At 37.4% G+C, this 27,141-nt stretch overlaps 1 protein-coding gene across 2 annotated transcripts in view; it reads left to right on the top strand.

The window, feature by feature from the left end:
* Positions 1-27,141, top strand: part of STX17 (syntaxin 17) — a 166,495-nt gene that overhangs the window by 38,233 nt on the left and 101,121 nt on the right. For both annotated transcript variants that reach the window (XM_053714477.1, XM_053714476.1), the window contains exon 4: positions 23,939-24,146. In XM_053714477.1, coding sequence (XP_053570452.1) covers positions 23,939-24,146 — 208 coding nt within the window. The remainder of the gene's footprint in view (positions 1-23,938; positions 24,147-27,141) is intronic.

Raw genomic sequence — 27,141 nt, 5'->3', positions numbered from 1 at the left:
AGCCTATATCTTTCCAAGTTAGGCACGCCCAGACCCCCTTTGTCTTTGGTCATATATAAGGTTTTCCTGGGAATTCTAGGTTTAGTAGGGCCCCATATAAACTGTTCAATATTTTTTTGCATATTTGTCATATATGTTTTAGGTAGAGGTATAGGCAACATCTGCAATAGGTATAAAACCCTGGGTAAAAAAAAAAGTAATTTTATCAAAGAAAGCTAATATGTTTAGTACTACTGAGCTGTCTACCTCTGATGATTCTCCGTCCTGTGAGAAGCGCACCCTACATTCATCTCCTAATAAGCATGCAGCTTCCCGTAGCACTCCTATTCCTCCATCTGGAGGGGCCCTTTTACCGCCAGACTTTACTGAACAGTTACAGACGGCAGTGTCTGCGGCCTTAGTGCTTTACCGCGCACTGCCATGCGCAAGTGAAAAAGGTTAAATATTGCTATCCTTCCCAGGGTTCATTTCCCAACTTGTTGGATTTATCTGATACTAGATTATCCTCTGATGAAGATACCTCTGATACTTCAGAGGATGCTCTTTCTGTGTCGGAATCTGCTGCCTCTAAGCCTCCAGCTGCAGAGGAACCAGACTTAAGATTTAGGATTGAACACTTACGCTTTCTGTTGAAGGAGGTGTTGGCTACTTTAGAGGTTCCAGAACCTAAATTACTTGAGGAACCTTGTATTCCTAAATTAGATAAGGTCTACGAGGACAGGGTTGTACCACAGACTTTCCCGGTTCCCGTAAAGATGGCAAACATTATTAAGAATGAATGGTAAAGACTCAGTGGTTCTTTTTCCCCTTCTTCTTCCTTTAAGAAATTGTTCCCAGTTCCGGACTCTCAGTTGGAGTTGTGGGGTTCCATCCCTAAGGTAGACGGTGCTATCTCCATGCTTGCTAAATGCACTACTATTCCACTTGAGGATAGTTTGTCATTTAAAGTGCCCATGGATGAGAAGCTGGAAACTTTATTGAGAAAAATGTTTCAGCATACGGGATATTTGTTCCAACCAGCAGCGGCTATTGCTGTGTTTGCTGGAGCAGCTACCTACTGGTGCGACTCCTTATCTGAGTTGATCGAGGTCGATCCTGGATAGAATTGGGACCTTAAAGGGACATGAAACCCAAAAAAATTCTTTCATGATTTAGGTAAAACATACAATTTTTTTAAACAAGTTTCCAGTTTACTTCTATTATCAGATTGACTTCATTTTTTTAGTATAATTTGTTGAAGTAGCAGCAATGCACTACTGGTTTCTGACTGAACACATGGGTGAGCCAATGAAAATAGGCATAAATATGCAGCCACCAATCAGCAGTTAGGACCTAGGTTCTCTGCTGCTCCTGAGCTTACCTAGATACACTTTTCAGCAAAGGATAACATGAGAAGGAAGCAAATTAAATAATAGAAGTAAATTGGAAAGTTGTTTAAAAGTGCATGCTCTTTCAGAACCATGAAAGAAAATGTTTGGGTTTCATGTCCTTTTAAGGGTAGCTAATTCTTTAATTTGTGATGCAAATATGGAGATTATTCGCTTGAACGCCAAGGCTTCAGGTTTTTCTGTGCTAGCCCTTAGGGCACTCTGGCTAAAATCTTGATCTGCGGACATTACTTCGAAGTCGAGACTTCTTTCCCTCCCATTTAAGGGAAATATTATTTTTGGTCCAGGCTTGGACTCTATCATATCCACGGTTACTGAAGGCAAAGGTGCCTTTTTACAGCAGAATAAGAAGAACAAGCCTAAGGGATAAGGTCCTAATTTCCGTTCCTTTCGTTTCTAACAAATCCCAACGTCCGCAGCCCTCTGCAAAGCTGGAGCAGTCCAAGGGAATTTGGAAACCTCCTCAGCCCTGGAATAAATCCAAGCATAATAAGAAGCCTGCCGAGTCAAAGTTGGCATGAAGTGGCCCCACGATCCGGCTTTGGATCTGGTAGTGGGCAGACTGTCACTCTTTTCCGAAGCTTGGTTTGGGGACGTGCAAGACCCGTTGGTACTGGAGGTCATCGCTCAGGGATACAGGATAGATCCTCCCAGGGGCAGATTTCTCTTATCAAACCTGTCTTCAAGGCCAGAAAAAAGAGAGGCTTTGTGTGAGTAATCTCTCCACCCTGGGGGTCATTGTACCGGTACCTCCAGCAGAGAGAGAGGTTGGGATTCTACTCAAATATGTTTATGGTTCCAAAGAAGGAGGGTGCTTTTCGTCCAATTCTGGACCTAAAGTGTTTAAACAGATTCCTGTCTGTTCCCTCATTCAAGATGGAGACAATAAGGTCCATTCTTCCTTTAGTCCAGGAAGGACAATTTATGACCACAATAGACCTGAAGGATGCCTAGCTTCACGTCCCTATACACAAGATTTGCATTCCTGGACCAGCACTTCAAGTTCATTGCACTTCTGTTCGGTCTAGCTACTGCTACTGTCTCAACAGATTTCTCTGGACAGCTGGTCGAGAGAATCTCTCTCCTGTGGCTTTGTCCAGATCACCTGTACCAAGGGACATCCTTCTTAAGACCATCCTGGGAGATTGTGACTACGGACGCAAGTCTCTCAGGAGGGAGATCTGTTTTGGGTGCCAGGAGGGCACATAGCCTGTGGACTCCAGAGGAATCCCTCCTCCCGATCAACATCTTGGAACTTAGAGCGATCTTCAATGCTCTGAAGGCTTGGCCCCTTCTGGGTTTGACCCAGTTTATCAGATTCCAATCGGACAACATAAGCTCGGTGGCTTACATCAACCATCAGGGGGGAACAAGAAGCTCCCTAGCAATGAGGGAAGTATCTTGGATTCTGGAGTGAGCGGAGGCCCACAGCTCTTTGCTTTCAGCGATCCACATTCCGGATGTAGACAACTGGGAAGCAAATTTTCTCAGCAGACAATCCTTTCATCCGGGAGAATGGTCTCTCCATCCCGAAATGTTTGCGGAGATATGCAACAGATGGGGGACGCCGGAGATAGATCTCATGGTGTCTCGTCTCAATACCAAGCTACCCAGATATGGGTTGAGGTCCAGGGATCCTCAGGCGAGCTAATAGATGCACTAGCAGTGCCTTGGAGGTTCAGTCTAATCTACCTTTTCCCGCTGTTACCACTCCTTCCTCGTGTAGTGGCCTGCATCAAACAGGAGCAGGCGTCAGTGAACTGATTCCTCCATCGTGGCCACGAATGGTTATGGTTTGCGGATCTAGTGGGGATGTCATCTTCTCCTTCATGGTGGTTACCTTGTCACAGGGATCTGCTGGAACAAGGTCCTTTTTGTTCATCAAAATCTAGATTCTCTGAGGCTGTCTGCGTGGAGATTGAACGCTTAATCCTAGCCAAGAGAGGGTTTTCCGAGAGAGTTATTGATACTCTCATGCAAGGCCGTAAGCCGGTTACTCGTCACATCTATCATAAGGTGTGGAGGATCTACTTATTCTGGTGGGAAGAGTGTGGATTTCCCTGGCATAAGGTCAGGGTTTCCAGGATTCTTTCTTTTCTCCAGGTTGGTCTGGAGAAAGGCCTTTCAGCTAGCTCTCTTAAGGGACAGATTTCGGCCCTGTTTTACTGAACAAGAGGCTTGCTGAGCTTCCAGACGTCCAGACTTTTGTTCAGGCTCTGTCTAGAATCAGACCTGTGTTTCGACCTTGCGCTCCTCCTTTGAGTTTAAATCTTGTTCTTAAGGTTTTGCAGAGGGCTCCGTTTGAGCCTATGCACGGCCTTGACATTAAGTTATTATGTTGGAAGGTTCTCTTTTTACTGGCTATTGCCTCGGAACGCAGAGTATCTGAGATGGCTGCCTTGCAATGTGAGCCTCCTTACCTAGTATTTCATGCTGATAAGGCTGTTCTTCATGCTGGGTTAGGTTTTCTTCCTAAGGTTGTTTCTGATCGCAACATCAATCAGGAGATTGTTGTTCCTTCCTTGTGTCCTAGCCCTTCTTCTTCGAAGGAGCGGTTACTTCATAATTTGGATGTGGTTCGGGCCTTGAAGTTCTATCTTCAAGCCACTAAGGAGTTTAGACAGACTTCTTCTTTGTTTGTTGTCTATTCTGGGAAGCGTAAGGGGCAGAAAGCCTTGTCCACTTCCTTGTCTTTTTGGTTGAGGAGCATTATTCGCTTAGCTTATAAAACAGCGGGACATAAGCCTCCTCAGAGGATTAAGGCTCATTCTACTAGAGCAGTGGCTTCCTCTTGGGCCTTCAAGAATGAGGCATCTATGGAGCAGATTTGTAAGGCGGCTACCTGGTCCTCCTTAGATACCTTTTCAAAATTTTACAAGTTTAATATTTTCGCTTTGGCGGAAGCATCTTTTGGGAGAAAGGTTTTGCAGGCTGTGGTGCCCTCAGAATAGGGTCCGCCTCTCTTTTTATTCTCCTGTTTCATTTAGTGTCCTCTAGAGCTTGGGTATATGTTTACCACAAATAAGGAATGAAGCCGTGGACTCTCCTCATATTAAGATGGAAAACATAAATTATGCTTACCAGATAATTTCATTTTCATCTGTCTGAGGAGAGTCCACAGCCCCCGCCCGTTTTCTCTGTTGTGCGGACCAACATTTTTTGTTCTTCTGGCACCATTTATACCCTGATATTTCTCCTACTGTTCCTTGTTCCCTCTGCAGAATCACTGGGGATGAGGGGAGTGGGGGAGGTATTTAAGCCTTTGGCTGGGGTGTCTTTGCCTCCTCCTGGTGGCCAGGTTCTGTATTCCCACAAGTAAGGAATGAAGCCGTGGACTCTCCTCATATGAAATGAAATTATCTGGTAAGCATAATTTATGTTTTTATTGTGCACATAACATAAGAAAATGCAGTATATGTCCATTAGCGAGACACCCTGTTTTCAGGATAAAAAGTGGCTTTACATCATTCCACCAGGGAAATATTACTGGCAAGCACTCTTTAATAATCTCACCCACCTTTAGATCATTGGGCCTCGTGTGTCCTATCTTAGATCCCCCTAAATGTATTACATTTTGTTTCATCTCATCTGTTCACAGCACATTTTCCCAGAAGCATTGTGGAACATCCAGGTGGTCTTGGGCACAATGTTTTTTTTAAAGACTGCAGTGGTTTCTTTCATGGTATCCTTCCATGAACACCATTCTTGTTCAGTGTTTTTTCATGATATTGGTCATATGAGCAAAGGCTTTCACAGTTTGTAGTGTTTTCTGGAGGTGTTTTGTTGTTGTCCTTGGGTTCTTTCTCACCTCTTTCAGGAATGTCTATTGTGTTCTAGGGGGGATCTTTGCAGATTGCCTTGTCCTTATTTCTCTTACTGTGGCATGATGAGCACACACGTGTTTAGTAATGCATTTGCAACCTTTTCCGGTTTTGTGCATCTCTGTAATGCATCTTCTAAGGTCCTGCAAAAGTTATTGAGTTCAGGGCATGGTTCACACAAAACAATATTTCTTGAGTGAAACAATTTTGTCATAAACCAGGCTTTGTGTGCCTTTATTTAAAGGACAGGGCACCTGTGCAGCCCATACTTTTAATCTACCCAATTGACACATCTGACTCAAAACAGATTTTGAAGTTGTTGTTAAACAAAGGTTCACTTACTTTTTCTAGCCTGTAAATGCTTACTGAATGCCTTCATAAATATTTGAAAAGTACAGCTGTTTGTTTGTTATTAGTTTAGCCAGATTGTGTGTGTCTATAATTGTGACCTAGTTGAAGATCAGACCACATTTTGGGCACTATTTAGTGCTCCTGCTTATGTGTAAACTTTGGTAGAAGGAAGTTTAAAGTAAAAAGTTTGCGTGAGAGTAAAACCCGTGGTGCTATCCATATATCACAACCATGTTAATGTATTCTCCCCAATGTTTCGTCCAAAATTTAATTATTATAAATATATATTTCTATATAAGGGTCACTAGTGGTCCCGAAATGTTATGGAATAAAGTTTGATTTACACTTGTTGACTTAAAGGGACAGTCAAGTCCAAAAAAATCTTTCATGATTCAAATAGGGCATGTAATTTTTCCAATTTACTTTTATCACCAATTTTTCTTTGTTCTCTTGGTATTCTTAGTTGAAAGCTAAACCTAGGATGTTCATATGCTAATTTCTTAGACCTTGAAGGCCGCCTCTGCATTTGACAGTTTTTCACCACTAGAGGGCGTTAGTTCATGTGTTTCATGTAGATAACATTGAGCTCATGCACGTGAATTTACAGAGGACTGAGCACTGATTGGCTAAAATGCAAGTCTGTCAAAAGAACTGAAATAAGGGGGCAGTCTGCAGAGGCTTAGCTACAAGGTAATCACAGAGGTAAAAGGTGTATTAGTATAACTGTGTTGGTTATGCAAAACTAAGGAATGGGTAATTAAGGGATTATCTTTCTTTTAAAACAACAACAATTCTGGTGTTGACTGTCCCTTTAAGTCCAGTGAGTGCTTAATATCAGAATGACTGTTTAACTCCTTCACAGCAGCCTGGCAGTTCTCTGCCTATAAGTGAGAGTGCATACATGTGCTGGATTTTTTTCTATCTATCCTGTATATATCTATTTTACATTAACATTATCAAATATATATATATAGAAATATATATTTAATAATAAAAATTACATTTTTTTTCTATGTGAAGAACATAGGAATGTAAAAAATGTGTAACGCGCATCGGGGTTTGCGATTTCAGTCTAAAGTGGTGCCAGGTTAGCACACATGAAGAATTTCTAACTATAATTAAGGTTATAGACATATTAAAGAGACAGTAAAGTCCAAATTAAACTTTCATGATTCAGATAGGGTGTGTTGCCTGAAATGCAAGTCTGTCAAAAGATCTCAGATAAGGAGGCAGTCAGCAGAAGCTTAGATACAAGGTAATTACAGAGGTAAAAAGTATATTTCTAGAAAAGTGTCGGTTATGCAAAACTGGGGTATAGTAAATAAAGGGATTATCTATTTTTAAACAGTGACATATTTGGTTTTTACTATCCCTTTAAATATAAAATATTAATAATAATTACAAATTATTATACATGCATATTTCTAAAAGAAAACCCCTAGCAAAAACAGAATATCTGTTTTTTACAGTATGTATAATAATTTATGAAAATTAGAACTTTTTTAATATAGTATATTTAATATTTACTATAGACTAGTGTTTGCACACATCAGCAGTATTAATTTTAAAGGCTAATTTCGATCTAGTCTTAGTTTTAGTCTTTTGACTAAAATGCAGTTTTAATCTTATTTTAGTCATCTGAATTTTTTTAGTTTTAGTTGGCTTAATCTCCAGTAGATTTTAGTCGACTAAATCTCCAGTAGATTTTAGTCTACTAAAATCTAAGGGGTTTAGTTAAAGTATAATGTTATTTAAGCATTTCTCTATAATTTCCAAACTCATTATGTATTTCAGGAGTAGACATCTAATAATCTGTTATTTTTTATGGTATTTTTTATGGTATTAAAGGGACAGTTCACCCAAAAACTTTCTCCCATTTAAATTATTCCCAATGATACTTTTTACCTGCTAGAGTGTATTTAATTGGTTGCAAGTGGCTCCTTTACTCATATTTCAGCATTAGAAATAGCTGATTTAGCTTGTGGTTTCCCAACCTATACTGAAAGTTTTGATACTGGCGTATACGCTATTGACAAGCCTATGTAAACACAGCCAGCAGAAGAAATTACACCCTCAGTGGGGGGCATGATAGTTAATTAATAAAATGATAATTTGCCATTGTTCTCTCTATGTATTGAGCTTTGGCGTTCCAGACAAATATAAGATAAGGAAGCAAGGGGTCGATCCGATATAAATCGTCGCCCGCAAAAGCCGGCGACGCCAATATTTGCGCGGATTTGGTATCACATATACGGCGTAACCTAGAAGTTACGCGCGTATATTTCTGCCGTCGCCCGCAGTTTTTTGGGCCATAGGCAGGTATACCAAACCCGCGCAGTTTGGTATCCAATATGCAGCGTAAGGACTTACGTGGCGAAAATGGAGAAAACTTACTCCATTTTCACCTCGCCACAAAAAGCAGCCGTAAGAAGCCTTATGCTGACTATTGGAGCCCCGTAACTCCCTAAACTAACTAGAAAATAAACCTAACACCTAACGCATGCGCAATGTCTATCTCCCTGTCAACCGCGATCTGCTAAAATAAACCTAACACCTAACGCATGCGCAATGTCTATCTCCCTGTCAACCGCGATCTGCTAAAATAAACCTAACACCTAACGCATGCGCAATGTCTATCTCCCTGTCAACCGCGACCCCCCCCCCCCCCGAAATCCCTAATAAAGTTATTACCCCCTAAACCGCCGCTCCCGGACCCCGCCGCCATCTACATAAACTAACCCCCTACTGTGAGCCTCTAAAACCGCCGCCATCTACCTTATCTATCCCCTAATCTGACCCCTTACACCGCCGCCACCTATATAAAAATTATTAACCCCTAATGTAAGCCCCTTACACCGCCGCCATCTCTATTAAAATGATTAACCCCTAATTTAATCTACCTACCCCGCCGCCAGCTATATTATCTATATTAACCCTAAGTATATTATAGTTAATATAGGTATTACATTATATATATTAACTATATTAACCCTAATTATATTAGGGTTAATATAGTTAATATAGTTACTATAGTATTTATATTAACTATATTAACTCTATCTAACCCTAACTAAATTTATATTAAATTAATCTAATTCATTTATAAACTAAAATATTCCTATTTAAATCTAAATACTTACCTATAAAATAAACCCTAAGATAGCTACAATATAATTAATAATTACATTGTAGCTATGTTAGGGTTAATATTTATTTTACAGGTAAATTGTTAATTATTTTAACTAGGTATAATAGATATTAAATAGTTATTAACTATTTAATATCTACCTAGTTAAAATAATTACCCAATTACCTGTAAAATAAATCCTAACCTAAGTTACAAATACACCTACACTATCAATAAATTAAATAAACTACAAACATCTATCTAAAAATACAATTAAATTAACTAAACTAAATTACAAAAAAAAACAAACACTAAATTACAAAAAATAAAAAAAAGATTACAAGATATTTAAGCTAATTACACCTATTCTAAGCCCCCTAATAAAATAATAAACCCCCAAAATAAAAAAAATTCCCTGCCCTATTCTAAATTCAACAAATTTCAAAGCTCTTTACCTTACCAGCCCTTAAAAGGGCCTTTTGTGGGGCATGCCCCAAAGAATTCAGCTCTTTTGCATACAAGAAATACAATACCCCCCCCCATTACAACCCACCACCCACATACCCCTATTCTAAACCCACCCAAACCCCCCTTAAAAAAGCCTAACACTACCCCCCTGAAGATCTCCCTACCTTGTCTTCACCACACCGGGCCGAACTCCTGATCCGATCCGGGCGATGTCTTCCTCCAAGCGGCAAAGAAGAATTCTTCCTCCGGCGACGTCTTCCTCCAAGCGGCAGCAAAGTCTTCATTCTTCCGGCGGCATCTTCAATCTTCTTTCTTCGCTCCGCCGCCGCGGAGCATCCATCCCGGCCGACTGCTGAACTTGGAATGAGGTACCTTTAAATGACGTCATCCAAGATGGCGTCCGCCGAATTCCGATTGGCTGATAGGATTCTATCAGCCAATCGGAATTAAGTTAAAAAAATCTGATTGGCTGATTGAATCAGCCAATCAGATTCAAGTTCAATCCGATTGGCTGATCCAATCAGCCAATCAGATTGAGCTTGCATTCTATTGGCTGATCGGAACAGCCAATAGAATGCGAGCTCAATCTGATTGGCTGATTGGATCAGCCAATCGGATTGAACTTGAATCTGATTGGCTGATTCAATCAGCCAATCAGATTTTTTTAACTTAATTCCGATTCGCTGATAGAATCCTATCAGCCAATCGGAATTCGGCGGACGCCATCTTGGATGACGTCATTTAAAGGTACCTCATTCCAAGTTCAGCAGTCGGCCGGGATGGATGCTCCGCGGCGGCGGAGCGAAGAAAGAAGATTGAAGATGCCGCAGGAAGAATGAAGACTTTGCTGCCGCTTGGAGGAAGACGTCGCCGGAGGAAGAATTCTTCTTTGCCGCTTGGAGGATGACATCGCCGGAGGAAGAATTCTTCTTTGCCGCTTGGAGGAAGACATCGCCCGGATCGGATCAGGAGTTCGGCCCGGTGTGGTGAAGACAAGGTAGGGAGATCTTCAGGGGGGTAGTGTTAGGCTTTTTTAAGGGGGGTTTGGGTGGGTTTAGAATAGGGGTATGTGGGTGGTGGGTTGTAATGGGGGGGGGGTATTGTATTTCTTGTATGCAAAAGAGCTGAATTCTTTGGGGCATGCCCCACAAAAGGCCCTTTTAAGGGCTGGTAAGGTAAAGAGCTTTGAAATTTGTTGAATTTAGAATAGGGCAGGGAATTTTTTTTATTTTGGGGGTTTATTATTTTATTAGGGGGCTTAGAATAGGTGTAATTAGCTTAAATATCTTGTAATCTTTTTTTTATTTTTTGTAATTTAGTGTTTGGTTTTTTTTGTAATTTAGTTTAGTTAATTTAATTGTATTTTTAGATAGATGTTTGTAGTTTATTTAATTTATTGATAGTGTAGGTGTATTTGTAACTTAGGTTAGGATTTATTTTACAGGTAATTGGGTAATTATTTTAACTAGGTAGATATTAAATAGTTAATAACTATTTAATATCTATTATACCTAGTTAAAATAATTAACAATTTACCTGTAAAATAAATATTAACCCTAACATAGCTACAATGTAATTATTAATTATATTGTAGCTATCTTAGGGTTTATTTTATAGGTAAGTATTTAGATTTAAATAGGAATATTTTAGTTTATAAATGAATTAGATTAATTTAATATAAATTTAGTTAGGGTTAGATAGAGTTAATATAGTTAATATAAATACTATAGTAACTATATTAACTATATTAACCCTAATATAACGGGGGTTAATATAGTTAATATATATAATGTAATACCTATATTAACTATAATATACTTAGGGTTAATATAGATAATATAGCTGGCGGCGGGGTAGGTAGATTAAATTAGGGGTTAATCATTTTAATAGAGATGGCGGCGGTGTAAGGGGCTTACATTAGGGGTTAATAATATTAATATAGCTGGCGGCGGTATAGGGGGATTAGATTAGGGGTTAATAATTTTAATATAGATGGCGGCGGTGTTAGGGGCTCACTTTAGGGGGTTATAGATATAATATAGCTGGCGGCGGGGTACGGGAGCGGCGGTTTAGGGGTTAATAACTTTATTAGGTTTCGGCGGGGTAAAGGAGCGGCGGTTTAGGGGTTAATAGCTTTTTTATTGTTAGGCTAGTGAGGGGGGATAGCGGATAGAGGGTTAGACAGTGCGGGCTATGTTAGGGAGGCGTGTTAGACCGTGCGGGCTATGTTAGGGAGGCGTGTTAGACAGTGCGGGTGTTTTAAACTTTAGTCAGGTTTTATAGGCGCCGGCAGTTTCTAACGTGCCGCAAGTCACTGGCGACGCCACAAATTTGTACTTACGCAGATTTCTGGACATCGCTGGTTTGTGAGACTTACGGCACGTTAGCATCTGACGGCGACCTATATGGGATGGCTCGAGTTGCGAGCTGAAACTGCGGGCGACGCCGGTTCCCTCGCTTGCGCCGCAAACTGCGATCGATATCGGATCGCGCCCCAAGTCTGTGTACATAAAAGTGATAACATAATGAGATCTGATATTACCTGAAGCTCAACCCATTGTAATAGGCTGTGGTTTCAAAGCACAAAACCAGCTACTTCATATACACAAATAAACCCGAAAATGCAATTTCTCAAATATTTTATACTCTGCAGTTGGTATAACAAGTCATTTAAAATACATTTATGGAAAAACAATTTTACAGTGTACTGTCCCTTTAAGGTTTAAACATGCAATACAGACACAGATTTAGCCGTTGTGTTATATAACGTCTTTATTAAACTTAAAGGGACATTAAACCCACATTTGTTTCTTTCATGATTTAGAAAGAGAATGCAATTTTAAACATCTTTCTAATTTACTTCTATTATCTAATTTGTTTTATTCTCTTGATATTCTTTGCTGAAAAGCATATCTAGATATGCTCAGTAGCTGCTGATTGGTTGCTGCACATAGAAGCCTTGTGTGATTGGCTCACCCATGTGCATTGCTTTTTCTTCAACTAAAGATATCTAAAAAATGAAGCAAAATAAATAATAGAAGTAAATTGTAATGTTGTTTACATTTGTATTCTCTATCTGAATCATGAAAAAAAGATTTTGGGTTTAGTGGCCCTTTAAAATGTAAAAAAAAAAAGTTTCATAAACAAACAGAAGTGCAACTTTAAAATTTAACAAACTGAAAACTGTTTTGGCTGTAACGCCATTGTACATATTACCCAAGATAAAAACTTTAACAGTTTTCTGTTAATAATTTAAACAAGTATCAAATAACTAAACACAACAAAAAGTTTCTGCAGCTAGCACAGGCACAGCATAACAAACACATACTCGTGGGTTATGCTTATTTCTATAGGAAGAATCGATTGATCACATATTCGAAAAAATTTCGGCAACAAAATTAACACTGCTCTAGAACTTCCAAACCCATTATATACTCCATGTGTAAAGGTTTATTAACCTGTTTTCTTTTTATTTAATATTTTTTTTATTGAGGTTGTCGGAAAATATAACAGTAACTATCAAGTTTTACAGAAGTAAAAACAATATACCATCATTTATGATTACACAAAGAGGAACTGAAATGATAAATAGGGTCACTTTTGGACCCTGAAAAAGTACTGTAAATATTAAGCTTGTGTGTTAATGCGTAATCATAGTGTAAAATAGCATATAATATAAAAATTGCATGAACTCAATATTGGATAATATTTAACAAACAAACACAAAGAGTTACGAAATTTTTGAATACCTATAAAAATTGTGTAAAGTGTGAGGGGGATATAAAGGTAGATTAGGAAGCCATTCTTGAGAATAGACAGCAGTCAAAATACTGGTAGGTATGAGGATGAACTTGTGGATAAATGTGAACTATGGGAAATTTGACTGTTAGTAAGTAATAAGTTGAACTCACAGTGAGTCTACATTTTTTCTCTATGGTCTTTGAGCGAGAGTTAAGATATACTTTAATATTTTTTTCACAAAAGATATGCAATATGATTTTCTGTTAAGTGGGATGATCTGCTCCATGGGGCCAGTAGTATCCCCCAGAGTTGGGCTGTAACATAATTGAGGCAGGTCTCCAATGATACCGAGTAGGCTAGTGCCAGGGTTTGCTATTACTGCCACAATCCTCCTGTAAATGGGAGAGCTCTCTGTGAAGCAGTAGATTGGCGCTTATCCCCATTTCTTTAACCAGTGCTTCAGGCTGCACATTAGTAGATCTTCTAATATCAGATAGGCTGGTAAACTCGGCTAGCATCCTCATCTCGAACTCCTTCAAAGATGCAAGAATATCGGAGATGACTTCCCCCTCACTTGATGCCATTGCAGAGTTATAGTTTATATATAGCAATAACAGGCTAGTAGATGTTCACCCCTGATAGACAGGGGGGGTGCCGAGGTCTTATAAATAGGCCGCCCCCCAAGTCCTCAACATTCCGGATCAGATCCCAGGCGTTAAAGATATTTCAAGTTTGATATAAAACAAATCAGCAGATCATGAAGGTACTATATCTGTTCTCTCTAATGGAGGATCATATATTAGGATAATCGGCTGATTATCACCGTCTCTCTGGGAGGTTTAAACATGCAATACAGATTTAACTGTTGTGGTATATAACATCTTAAAATTATATAAAACCAAGTTTCGTAAATAAACAAGAAGATAGCCTTGCTTTTTTTTTTTTTTTACAAAAGAGCAGTTATTAGATATAGATTGATTATAACACCTTGCATAAAGTGTTAATTTTGACAGAAAATTTTGATTTAGTTTTAGTCAGTCTTTTGACTAAAATGCCATTTTAGTTTTAGTCGTATTTTAGTCGGATTCTAGCTGTTGATTGGTGGCTGCATATATATGTCGATTGTGATTGGCTCACACGTGTTCAGTTAGAAACCATTAGTGCATTGCTGCTCCTTCAACAGATTATACCAAGAGAATGAAACAAATTAGATAATAGAAGTAAATTAGAAAGTTGTTTAAAATTATATTCTCTATCTGAATCATTAAAGAAAACATTTGTGTTTCATGTCCCTTTAACACTGCAATGCACATCAGTCTATTTTCTGTGGTTTAATATCAGCACCTGGAGGGTGTAAAAGGTACCTATATTAGAAATCCAGTGTTCTCCACAGACAATTTTGCCAGCCAGGTGACATTATAAAGTAGCTGGGTTGGGGGTACTTTAAATCTTTCTATTATTATAACATTTTCTGCTATCTAAAGCACAAATTAATTTGCTTAAATTAATATAAATTAATTTAATCATAATTTGAACAATAAAGATTTAACAATGTTAATATTTGCTTATTTATAGCTTATTTATGGATAAAATATTAGCCAGGTGGTCCGTAACATAAGCTGTGGGTGGTGCACCCATTTATTATTTCCTGGAGACAACACTGAAAATCCTACTTAAATCATAAGCTGGAGTTTTAGAGCACAGTATACTTTACACAAGAATATTTTGATTTGATTTTTTTTTTTTTTTTTTTTTTTATTTCCTTTGACTTCACACAGACCATCCACAGCAACTAAATATGTGGGCAGAGACCTACAGTATCAGCTGAGGGTCTTGTGCACATTACAAGTTATCACTTTCTATTTTAATTGGGTTTTATTGTTTTTGTAAAATTTTGTTGTTTTGATTTGTCACAGTTTTAGGGACAGATAAGTCTGATTTAGAGTAGTGTTGGGAGATGAAAATGGCTAAGTGTTATCTACTTTTTGTCAATATGTATGCAAGTTTTGTATCTGTGTGTGTATATAGTGTTTACACTGTCCAGTTATCACAAATTCTATTTGACTTACAATGACAATAAATATATAGTATGCACCTTCTTCCGATACATACGAGGAGGACATAGTATTAACTGATAACGCTCCAATAGCAAATATGCTCCTTAGCCACCTGTGACCTAGTTGTATATGATTACTAATTACAGCCTCTCTGCGTAGTCTTTGTTTTAAACAACTTCCCCGTAAACAGGGAACATTCTGTTTGCTAATTAGTAAGTAACTGATTTTGAGGTCATAAAGTGCATATCAATAAATATTTATAATACAAAAGCAGGAGAAATCGATAACGGAATTAGGAACTTATCATGATAATTCATTGCATTGCACGTCTTTTTGTTGTTGTATAGTGTACTTCAATGATGCCAAATGTTAACATTTATGAATATTAAAGGGATACTAAACCCAACATTTTTCTTTAATGATTCAGATTGAGCATGAAATTTTAAGCAGCTTTCTAATTTACTCCTATTATCACATTTTCTTTGTTCTCTTGCTATCTTTATTTGAAAAGGCAGGAATCTAAACTCAGGACCCGGACCATTTTTGGTTCAGAACCCTGGGTAGCGCTTGCTGATTGGTGGCTACATTTAGCCACCAATCAACAAGCGCTACCCAGGTACTTTATTACTTGGTAAAATTGTTTCTCCCTTAATGTATTTTCAATGACTTGTTATACCAGCTGCAGAGTATAAAATGTATGAGAAATTGCATTTACAGGTTTATTTGTGTATATGAATTAGCTGGTTTTGTGATTTTAAACTACAACCTATTAAAATGGGTTAAGCTTGCAGGTAATATCAGATCTCATTATGTTATCACTTTTATTTACACACACACTTGCTTTGTTATCTTATATTTGTTTGTAAGTACAGATGTGTAGTATCATTAGCTTTTTTTTAACTTTAGTCATAAGTATCCTGCTTTTAAAATAAAGATAGCAAGAGAACGAAGAAAAATTGATAATAGAAGTAAATTAGAAAGTTGATTAAAATGTCATGCTCTATCTGAATCATGAAAGAAAACATTTGGGTTCAGTGTCCTTTTTAAGGTTTTTAAAACAAATGAACATCCTTTTTACTGCAATTGGTTTTCAATAGCCAAACTACAACCACCATTTGCCTTATTTTGAGGAGCCAATCTGGGCTTTAGTCTGCAGATTAAACATGGTTGGCTATGGTTCTAAAGTTACTATACATTTCTCTGTTTTGCAGTTGTTATCAGTTAAAGCCAATTAGTGAAAGAGTTAGCCTTGAGAGGTCAGCTGGGTGCTTTTCTGAGAATTAGAAATTGCTTAATTTTCAGAGCTAAATTACATGGAAAAGGGAAAAATAAATAATGAAAATATATTGCAGAGTTGTTTCATTACGCATAACTAAATATCTTCTATAAAAATCTTAAAGGGACATGAAACCCAAAACTTTCCTTTCATGATTCAGATAGAGAACATAGTTTTCTATTCCTTTAAGAAAGGCATGTATAAAAAGTAAACCATTTTGAAGGTGTAAAACCTTACCTACCTAAATAGTAAAGATGGATTATTGCACTATCCCTTATAGTTTTGCATGTTTTAGAAATTAATTTTGGTATTTTTTCCTGTATACCACCATCAAAGCTAATCCTATTACGAACCAGGAATTAGTATTAGGTATAATACCATATACCATATTGTAATTCCTTTATTTTCCATTTTTACACTAGTAACTACATATTATGGGGTATATGTATGTAAGTGCAAATGGACATGATACAATGTAGCGTATCATGTCCACCATACATCGATAAATGCCGACAGCATACGCTGTCGGCATTTATCATTGCACCAGCAGTTCTTGTTAACTGCTGGTGCAATGCCGCCTCCTGCAGATTTGCGGCCAATCGGCCGCTAGCAGGGGGTGTCAATCAACCTGATCGTATTCTTTAGACCGCTACTTCATAACTTCTGTTTCTGGCTAGCCTGAAGGCTCGCCGGAAACAAGGGGTATCAAGCTCCATACAGAACTTGATAAATTGACCCCTATGTATTGTGTATATATATATATATATATATATATATATATATATAGAGAGAGAGAGAGAGAGAGAGAGAGAGAGAGAGAGAGAGAGAGAGAGAGAGAGAGAGAGAGAGAGAGAGAGAGAGAGAGAGAGAGAGAGAGAGAGAGAGAGAGAGAGAGAGAGAGAGAGAGAGAGAGACTGACTGACTGTGACTGACGCAGACACATTTAGGTTGTAATCATTATTGCAAGTACAAAAATTCTGATAGCATCTCAACTTGGGATATGTGTAATAATTCAGTTACAAGGGTCCTTGTTTTTAAATGCATGCCTATTAATAACATTGTAGAACAAGAGCTATAAGTGTTAGAGGAATATATAACTGCTGCTGAAAATTGTGCTTAAAAAGAATGATTATGTACAATTAAAAACAAGGCAGATTTTTGAATTAATTAAATAGTAAAGCAAGGGCACTTGATAATACATTATGACATGTAGTCTGTGTTTGCTGTAAGCTATTTAAATGTTTACCAATGGACTTCTGTTCTGTTTGTTTACAAAGAAATCAGATTAATTATTGTGATACCAAATGTTCTTTGCTGCACACACTTTGCTTTCAAAATTAGATGCTCTAAAATGCATTAGGAACCCCAAGATCAATATTTACTCAAGGCATCAGCCACAGGTTTTCGACAAATATATGCGCAGCCACTCTACATTTAATCCATGCTCACATAATTAGCAATTTTATCACTTTTTTTATTTACATAGAAAAATGACATCCTCTTTACTATCAGCGCAGTTAATTAATATTGCCACCAATATCGTTAAGCATTTTTTATTATTATACAGCATTTAAGTTTTTTTCGGAAACAGTTTGATAAGACCATAGTTAGTAAGACAGTAGTTAACTGTATGTTTAATTGTATAATACTAATAAGTACTCTTTTCTTCAAGAGAAAGTGAAGCTGAATTTTTAGGGACATGAAATTCACAATCTTGTTTCAGACTGCATGCAATTTTAGGAAACATTTTATTTATGTACCTCTTTTACCAAATGTACTTTGTTTTCTTAGTATCCATCTGACCGTGGAGATTGACTGCTCCTGCACGCGCGTGATTGACTGTGCGCGGGCAGTGGTGGGCGGGGTTGCATGCGAGCGCAAAGGAGCGCTCGTGTGCAATGTTAAATGCAGGCTGCGTATTGCTGCCCGCCAGAGGAGAGGTCAGATGGACAGGGGCGAATATGTATGCCCCTGTTCGCCCGTTGATGATAAATGCAAACAATAGCCTCCAGAAATGTGACAAATACAGCACTAAAAGTCAGCACTCAGCAGAGCAGCCCAAATAGTACCACAAGGGACGTGTACATTAGGTTGCTGACCCCTGGGATACAACTTCATAATTTATTGTAATCAAAGCCAGTATTTCCTGTGCCATTTAAAACTATTGGACTGCACTTCTGGCTGTTTATGCACGGTCTCTCCCAGCCTTTATATGTAGCTCAATTCTAAGAACTCCTTGCAGAAAAAGGTTTTGTTTTATGACATAACTGATAGTTAAGAGATACTTTGCAGAGCAGCATTGAGGTCCTTATCTTAATTTTTTCAAAATCACAATTTAAAACTTTGGCAAACGCACACTCCGTGAGAAAATATACAATTCTGCACCTTTACTACACATTTTCTTTTCAGATTTATCTTGGGTTACTGCGAAAGGAAATCGTAGGCCTAACCATGATTAAAAAAAAAAAAAAACTTTAACATTTGCCATTTCTTCAACACTTGTTCAACAGATAGAAATATTTGAGTTGAGAGTAGTATCCTAATTTGTAAAACTGTGAGATTTGTAACTTTCTGACTACGGTGTGGAGATGTTATGTCTTTTGTATTTAAAAAAAAAAAAAAAAAATTATTTCAATTAGAATGATGAATAGCTTTATAAGTTACAAATCAATACCATTGTAACAATAGTGCACTTATTGCAGTGCAAGTGGTAAAAAAAACAACATGGCTTCATAATAAATCCATAGTACTCTTCAATGAATAGTATACAGAATGCTCATTGGTAAAATTGCCACAGCAAGTGTTGTAGAGCTGCTTATTGACTTACTTTGTACATTTCTGCTTCTGAACAAATTATTTCCCTCACTCCTACTCCCCCACTGAGGGAGACTTCAAAATGATCAGCTTTTTAAACCTACCCTTGTGCCATTATGTCTGCAAGATAGAGACTGCTATTTATCAGTAGCGTGTTTAACATTCATTTTGCTTCTAATTCCAGCATTTAACACCCTGTAGTTACAAAAAGATTTCTAAATTCTTGAGGCAGTACTTCACAAAATTAGGTCCTGAAATCCTCTATTTTAATGAAATTGTGTTTGGTTGTTAGGCTACCAAAATTGAATTGCCTGCTTGTGATTCAGTTTTGTGTGTTAAGGGATCAATCGCCGCCGAAAAATTAATATTCTTGTTATTTAACTGAACTAATCATGATATATGGTACTGTATAGACTGGATTTTACATTAAAAAAAAAACCTAGGACATGTTATCTCTGATAGAATCATTTTATTTGCCCTAATAAGTTGATATTCTATTGCAGGATTCTTCAAACCACGGGTCGGGACCCACTACTGGTTCGCAACACAATGTTTACTGGGTCACGACTTGTGTGTGTTGTAGGAGAGTGTGTGTGGTGTGTGTTGTATGTGAGTGTGTTATAGGAGTGTTGTATGAGTGTATGATGTATGTTGTATTACAGTGTGTGTGGCGTATTACAGTGAGCGTGTTGTATGAGTGTGTGTGTTGTATTACAGTGTGTGTATGTGAGTGTGTGTGCTTTAGGAGAGTGTGGTGTGTGTTATTACCTTTTACAACACTTTCAAGTTTGACTACAGTCAGAAATAAAATATGCACACATTTTAGTCACTTTGCCAAAAATGGCAGCTATCTTGTATATTCAGAAATTTTGATACCAAGCACAAAAATAGGGTATTCAACATTAGCCATCTTTAATGCTCAATTTTCCATTCCCTCTTGTCTCCTCCTATATCAGTGACCTCTCGTCATTGCCGCTCCAGAGGACTCTTGTGAGTTGCAGCCATCTTGTTGATACAATTGTCTTGTCCTACAAAGCCTGTTAATTTTTTCAGTGGTCTCCGGACATAAAACACTACAAAAAATTATTTAACCATATTACGCTTACCTTCCAACTTTGGAAAAATTGTGCCTTCTAGTTTGGGTTTTTAACAGGGGAAGAGGCTTTATTAATCTTGGTGGGTTGTGAGGGTTCTAGTGTCTAGGTTTTACTTAGTTTCTCGTTTCCCATAGAGAGAACAGGATATCAATAGAGCAAAGATGGACAGAGCAACTGATATCCCAGTTTTGTATCCTTGGGTGTGGTTTGTTCCATCTTCATCAAATGTTTTTCAGTAAATTTGCCTGGCATAAAAAAATGAATATATAAATCTTGTAGATGAAGCTTAGCTTTAATATGGAATTAGGTATGTTGATTTGGTGTGCATGCTTTACATTTTAATACATGTCCCCAAAAGAACAAGGGAATGCAATTCTTAGTAAATCTCTAAGCCTTATATATATATATATATATATATATATATATATATATATATATATATATATATATATATATTTACAAACAACGTATTACATTCACAGAGTCAGCTGGACACAAGTTTATTGTTGGGTTGTAAATCACTAAGTTATTTTCTTCCCATTTCTTCTGTGGACCAGTTGTCCCCAAAGTCTCAGGTTTTTTTTATCTTAGTATGCAGGACTTGAGAAAGATGAATTTTGGGTTCTATGTTAGACTGTAGCTAGGTAGCGCTCCTCTTGGAATTTAGCCCTAAATATTGTACTTCTAATTCTGATGTTGGCAGCTCATTTGATGGATATAATTGTTACAGTTCACCTCTTTAAAATAAGTGGAAGTTTCTACCAATCCATTATTAATACTTATGTTCAAATCTAAAAAAATATATATTATGCTTAATGTATTCGTATGTGAATTTGAAGTTAGATATATTTTATTCATAACTTCAATTGTATAAATTAATGACATAGTCTAGTCAAAATAAAATTTTCATAATTGAGATAGAGCGTGCACTATTAAGTAACTTTCTAATTTACTCCTATTATCAATTTTTCTTTGTTCTCTTGGTATCTTTGTTTGAAAAAGCAAGAATGTAAGCTTAGGAGCCGGACTATTTTTGGTTCAGAACCTGGGTAGCACTTGCTGATTGGTGGCAACATTAACACCCAGGTGCTGAACCAAAAATGGGCCGGCTCCTAAGCTTACATTCTTGTTTTCAAACAAAGATACCAAGAGAACAAAGAAAAATTGATAATAGTAGTAAATTAGAAAGTTGCTTAAAATTGCATGCACTAGCTGAATCATGAAAGGTTTTGTTTTGACTATACTATCTCTTTAAGTCTTCTTCACTAACCTTCCACACCATTAAAACAACATCTATGTATATTTTATAAAGGGCCAGGTCCTCGCTCACAGGGCATGAGTCCCAAAAAATATTCTCATATCTACCCATATAAAGGTTAGAATAACTCGGCGCAAACCTGGTCCCCATACCTATGGCACATAGTTGGTCAAAATGTTTCCATTAAATACAAAATAATTATGAGTTAAAATATAATGGATACCTTGTAATATAAAATCCTTTTGTTCAGACAACATAGTATCATCTTTATCTAAAAATCTTTATGTGGCACAGCTATGGGAGGACCAGGTTCACGCCACGTTATGCTTGCTTATATGGGCAGATGGGAGACCATTTTTTGGGACTCATGCCCAACAATAACATGAAATTATGTATCCTAGACAGGAAATGGTCCTGATTGGCAACAAACTTTCTCTGTGAAAAGGAATCACAAAGACAAAGGTGCCTCCTAGTGTAATACAGTTGGAGCAAATGAAATAATGTGAATGCCAAATGGATACTCACAAATATGGCAGCACTCAGTAGTGCTAATAGAGGCAGACTGGGAACTTACAGTGTCCCAGCTCACTGGAACAACAAGATTGCTAGTCTCTCCAATGTCCTAAATGGACCGATTAAGCTCAAACTCTCAACAAAGAGTTTAAAACCACAATTTAATGGTATAGTAAAATACAGAGTGTCCAACAAATGACACTAAAATAAAATAAACAATAAGCAACGCATTTCTCAGACTGCTGTCTGTTCCAAGCCTGATGAAACAGACAGCAGTCTGAGAAACGCGTTGTTTATTTATTCTATTTTAGTGTCATTTGTTGGACACTCTGTATTTTACTATACCATTAAATTGTGGTTTTTAAACTCTTTGTTGAGAGTTTGAGCTTAATCGGTCCATTTAGGACATTGGAGAGACCAGCAATCTTGTTGTTCCTGTGAGCTGGGACACTGTGAGTTCCCAGTCTGCCTCTATTAGCACAACTGAGTGCTGCCATATTTGTGAGTATCCATTTGGCATTCACATTATTTCATTTGCTCCAACTGTATTACACTAGGAGGCACCTTTGTCTTTGTGATTCCTTTTCACAGAGAAAGTTTGTATCCAGACCATCTATGTGACAAAGAGCCGACTCCAGCGTTTGAGTGTAATATCGATGTCATCTGTATCACACAGGAGGATTACCTACATCAAAGAGACTGTGTTTCTTCTGGATTTTCCTGAGGACTGAGTCCTATACAGCTAAGATCCAACAGGACTTTGTTTTTATTATATTTTTATTTTTATACTATTATTTGTATATATTTTGTTCTTGGTTTTTGTTCAATCCATTGTGCTCATAAATATCATTATTACCTTATTTATTATTTATTTATTATTACCTTATTTGGGTTAATATCAGCATAGGCCCTAGCCCCTAAGTGCATTACTGCTTAATTAATTACTTTTTTTATACACAGTGCTTTAATTTGTGGGCTACACCATAGATCACATTATACCTTTGCTTTGTCCTTGCGCCCCCTAGAGTTACCATCCAGTTTTGTGTAATAGGTTCATCTGATTGGCCAAATTAGGGTATAAATTTGGACAATGTTCCCTTAGTCTAGGGTTGATGTATGCCTTATTACTTGTATGTAAGCACAATTTTGTTAGTAGGTTTCATTTTGTTATTACGGAGTGCACTATGTTAATTTTTTTAGGTTTATTATTCCGATTTTGCACTATTCACCTTGGAGATTGGTTTCTTCTTCAGATGTAGATAGAAGAGACCTGGGAGGTCTTGAAAGCTTATGGAATACAACACCTTTATTTTGTTGGTCCATTAAAACTTATCACAATCTACTAAAAGGTAGATTATATGTGGCACCAATACAGCAATGACCCCTTTTCTGTTATCATTTGTTGAAAAGCAGGTAGGTAGGTTTAGGAGCGTACATGTGACCTGACCTCTTTATGGCACAGTTTTGCGAGAATGCTTTTAACAGCGTTATACAATTCCAAGAGTACTAGATGGCAGCAGTGCATGCTGCCATGCAGGGCTCCAGGCACAAGCACGCTAGCTACTAGGTATCCTCTTCAACAAAGAATACAATGAGAACAAACAAATTTAATAATATAGAGGTAAATTGAAAACTTTCTTTAAACGTATATACTCTATCTGAAAGACAAATTTCATTTTGTCCATGTCCATTTAAGCAAGAATGATAACAGAACTATAAAGGCGCTGGAAGGAGAATTATTATATTAAACAGCTTTTGGGTGTAGGTCTGGGGGTTCATGCGTTGGGTAATTGTTGAATCAACAACCCATTCTGAGAAGTGCTTCCACAAATTACTCTTGAACCTGCCAGCTTAAAATCATAACCCCTTGTCCTGGTGTTGCTCTTTTTGTGAAAAATGCATAGAGCCTCATCTTTTATTAAGCTCCTTAGTATACTTAAAAGTTTCTATAATTTCACTTCTTTTCTTTTTCTCTCTTCTCTAAAAAAATATATATTACATGTTTCTTTCTTTCTTTTTTATTTAAGCAACTTCGAGCCAACATTCAAGAGATGGAAAAGTTGTTTTCCAGAGTAAAGATGGAAGATATCCCGACATTGACAAAAGCAATAAATCCAATAAAAAAATTGGCAATTGCTTCAATAGCAGATTTTTTGGAACTTCATTTAAAATCCAAAGAAGAGTTGAAAAAACAGTTTAATGAAGAAGCATCATTGGGATTACATAGCTCAACAGGTATATTTTCAATAATGTAATTGTGTTTAGTTTTACTTTCATTTTGTGTTCTGTTTTACTGAGCAACGGTTTATGCATAGTCACAGTTTGATTGTTTTTGGTGTATATTATTCTCTCTCCTATTCATCATTAATTGGACTAGCAGCTTTTACTCTTTGACTTAACATTAAATATATGAAACATCCTAAAACTAGGGACACATTCTGAGCTGTGTAAATATAAAGCTCTGATGAAGTGCCCAATAGGGCAGGAAACGCGTCAGCGGTAGTCTAGTCTGTGTGCTGTGCCTTTGTCTTTTTACTCACGGAATTTCAATAAAAGGTGAAGTTTTAACACGTATTTCATCAGCCTTACTGTTTTTTCGACTATTGGGCTTTATTTTTTCACTCAGAGGTGTTGAAAAAGATTTCTGTTTACTAAATATAAATATTATTTTGACAATATTTATAGCCTATAAAATTGTTACTCGAACCTTAAACTTTGGAAGCTGCTTTTAGTGTTGCTAAACTTAGTAGTATATGCCTGTATTCTGAAAAGTATTTGCCTTATCATTCAGCCATTATAAATTCTTGGCAAGAACAGAATTGACAGTTAGTAGTAGCCAAAAATCGACTTTTTTTTTCTTTCTTGTAGTGGCATGTATTGACCCTTATAGCTGAAGACTAATTTTACATATTTAGAAACATATATTTTAGATTTGCCTTTTGAGGAAAATTTGCTTTATGTTTTTGAGTTTTTTTTCTTCCAGTAAATCTATTATCTTTCATATGGTGGTGAGAGTCCATGAGTCTTAACACGTGGGATTCAACTCCTGGCCACTATTTGGATTCAAAGATACTCCACATATCAAGAACTTTTAGACCCTACTACCTCTCTGCACTTATCAGTCTGATCTTTGCTTCCACAGAAGAAGGTGAAGAATTGAGGTGCTACAGATTCTTCGCTGACAGGGGTTCTTAGACCTACTTGAGACCCGTTTTCCCCTTCAGAGAGCCGGGAATAGGACAGAGGGATGTATGGAGTATTTGGGTAGTGACAGAATATCTCCTTTTGGGAGGTGTCGCTGGGACTTGTCTCTTAGCCTCCTCCTGTTGGGTCATCATTTTACTCCTCTCAGAGATCCTCTGCTGTTGCTTACATGGCACTAAGTGGGCTCTCTACTGGATGCAGACTGCTGTTCAGGTAAGTACAAGAGCACTCACATAGCCCACAGGCTGTCGTCAGGTATACTATGTATATCATAGCCAGAGGACACAATAGATAAAACATACTGTTTTTTACACCTAGAGATGTACATGTTATGTATGTCTCATACTTCACTATGTGTGCCTTCAGTCATATTTAAATATGGGGAATATTTTCTCTGTGTATCCTCCTTCAGCAAGCAGAACTAGTAAATGCTTTAGTAATTTCTTGTTCATTTCGTCTAGCCTACATATTTCCTCCAATTGTCCTCCCAATAATCATAGCTCGCATCAAGCAGGAGCATTCCTCAGTAATTCTGCTTGCTCCAGCCTGACCCCACAGAACATGGTAGGCAGATTTAGTTCAGATGTCCAGTGTCCCTCCTTGGAGTCTTTGACTGCGTCAGGTTCTCTTGTCTCAAGTTCCCTTCATTCATCAAAATCTCAAAGCTCTTGGAGATTAAACACTTAAATTCTTTCATGTAATTGGCAAGAGTCCATGAGTTAGTGACATATGAGATATACAATCCTACCAGGAGGGGCAAAGTTTCCCAAACCTCAAAATGCCTATAAATACACCCCTCACCACACCCACAATTCAGTTTTACAAACTTTGCCTCCTATGGAGGTGGTGAAGTAAGTTTGTGCTTAGATTCTACGTTGATATGCGCTTCTCAGCATTTTTAAAGCCTGATTCCTCTCAGAGTACAGCGAATGTCTGAGGATTGTGAAGGGAGTATCGCCTATTGAATGCAATGGTTTTCCTCATGGGAGATCTATTTCATAGGTTCTCTGTTATCGGTCGTAGAGATTCATCTCCTACCTCCCTTATTCAGATCGACGATATACTCTCATATTCCATTACCTCTACTGATAAATGTTTCCGTACTGGTTTGGCTTTCTGCTATATGTGGATGGGTGTCTTTTGGTAAGTATGTTTTCATTACTTAAGACACTCTCAGCTATGGTTTGGCACTTTATGTATTAATATAAAGTTCTAAATATATGTATTGTACTTATATTTGCCATGAGCCAGGTTTATGTATATTTCCTTTTGCAGACTGTCCATTTCATATTTGGGAAAAGCATATTTAGAAAAATGTTTTTTTTCTTACCTGGGGTATAGTCTTTTTTCTATTTGACTGCTTTCTCTATAAATTTCGCGGGCAAAATTAGGCTTGCGAGGGCGCAAAATGCCAAAGTTTATTGCGTCATTCTTGGAGCAAGAATTTTTTTGGCGCAGTTACGTCCGATGACGCAAATTCGTAATTTCCGGCGTCTTAGTTGAGGCTGAGTTCCTTGCTCAAGGTTGCGTCGTCAATGACGTGAATGTGTAATTTCCGGATGTTGTTAGCACCAAAATAAATTGAGTTACGTTGTGTGTCATACTTGGCGCCAAATAATTTAATTATTTAAAACCCCATTCTTATGTGCTTCTTAACTTTTTCTATGTTAGAGGGCTATGCTGTTTGTATTTTTTTCCCATTCCTGAAACTGCCATATAAGGAAATTGATAATTTTGCTTTATATGTTGTTTTTTTCTCTTACATTTGCAAGATGTCTCAATCTGATCCTGTCTCAGAAACCACTGTTGGAACCCTGTTGCCTGATAACAGTTCTACCAAATCTAAGTGCATTTGTTGTAAATTTGTGGAGATTATATCTCCAGCTGTGGTATGTAATAGTTGTCATGATAAGCTTTTACATGCAGAGAATGTGTCAATCAGTAATAGTACTATGCCTGTTGTTCCTTCAACATCTAATGTACAATATATACCTGTGAATATAAAAGAATTTATTGCTGATGGGAT

This window comes from Bombina bombina, chromosome 5 (assembly GCF_027579735.1).
Source record: "Bombina bombina isolate aBomBom1 chromosome 5, aBomBom1.pri, whole genome shotgun sequence".
In the NCBI taxonomy this organism is placed as follows: Eukaryota; Metazoa; Chordata; class Amphibia; order Anura; family Bombinatoridae; genus Bombina; species Bombina bombina.
This window is presented reverse-complemented; position numbering and strand designations above follow the sequence as displayed.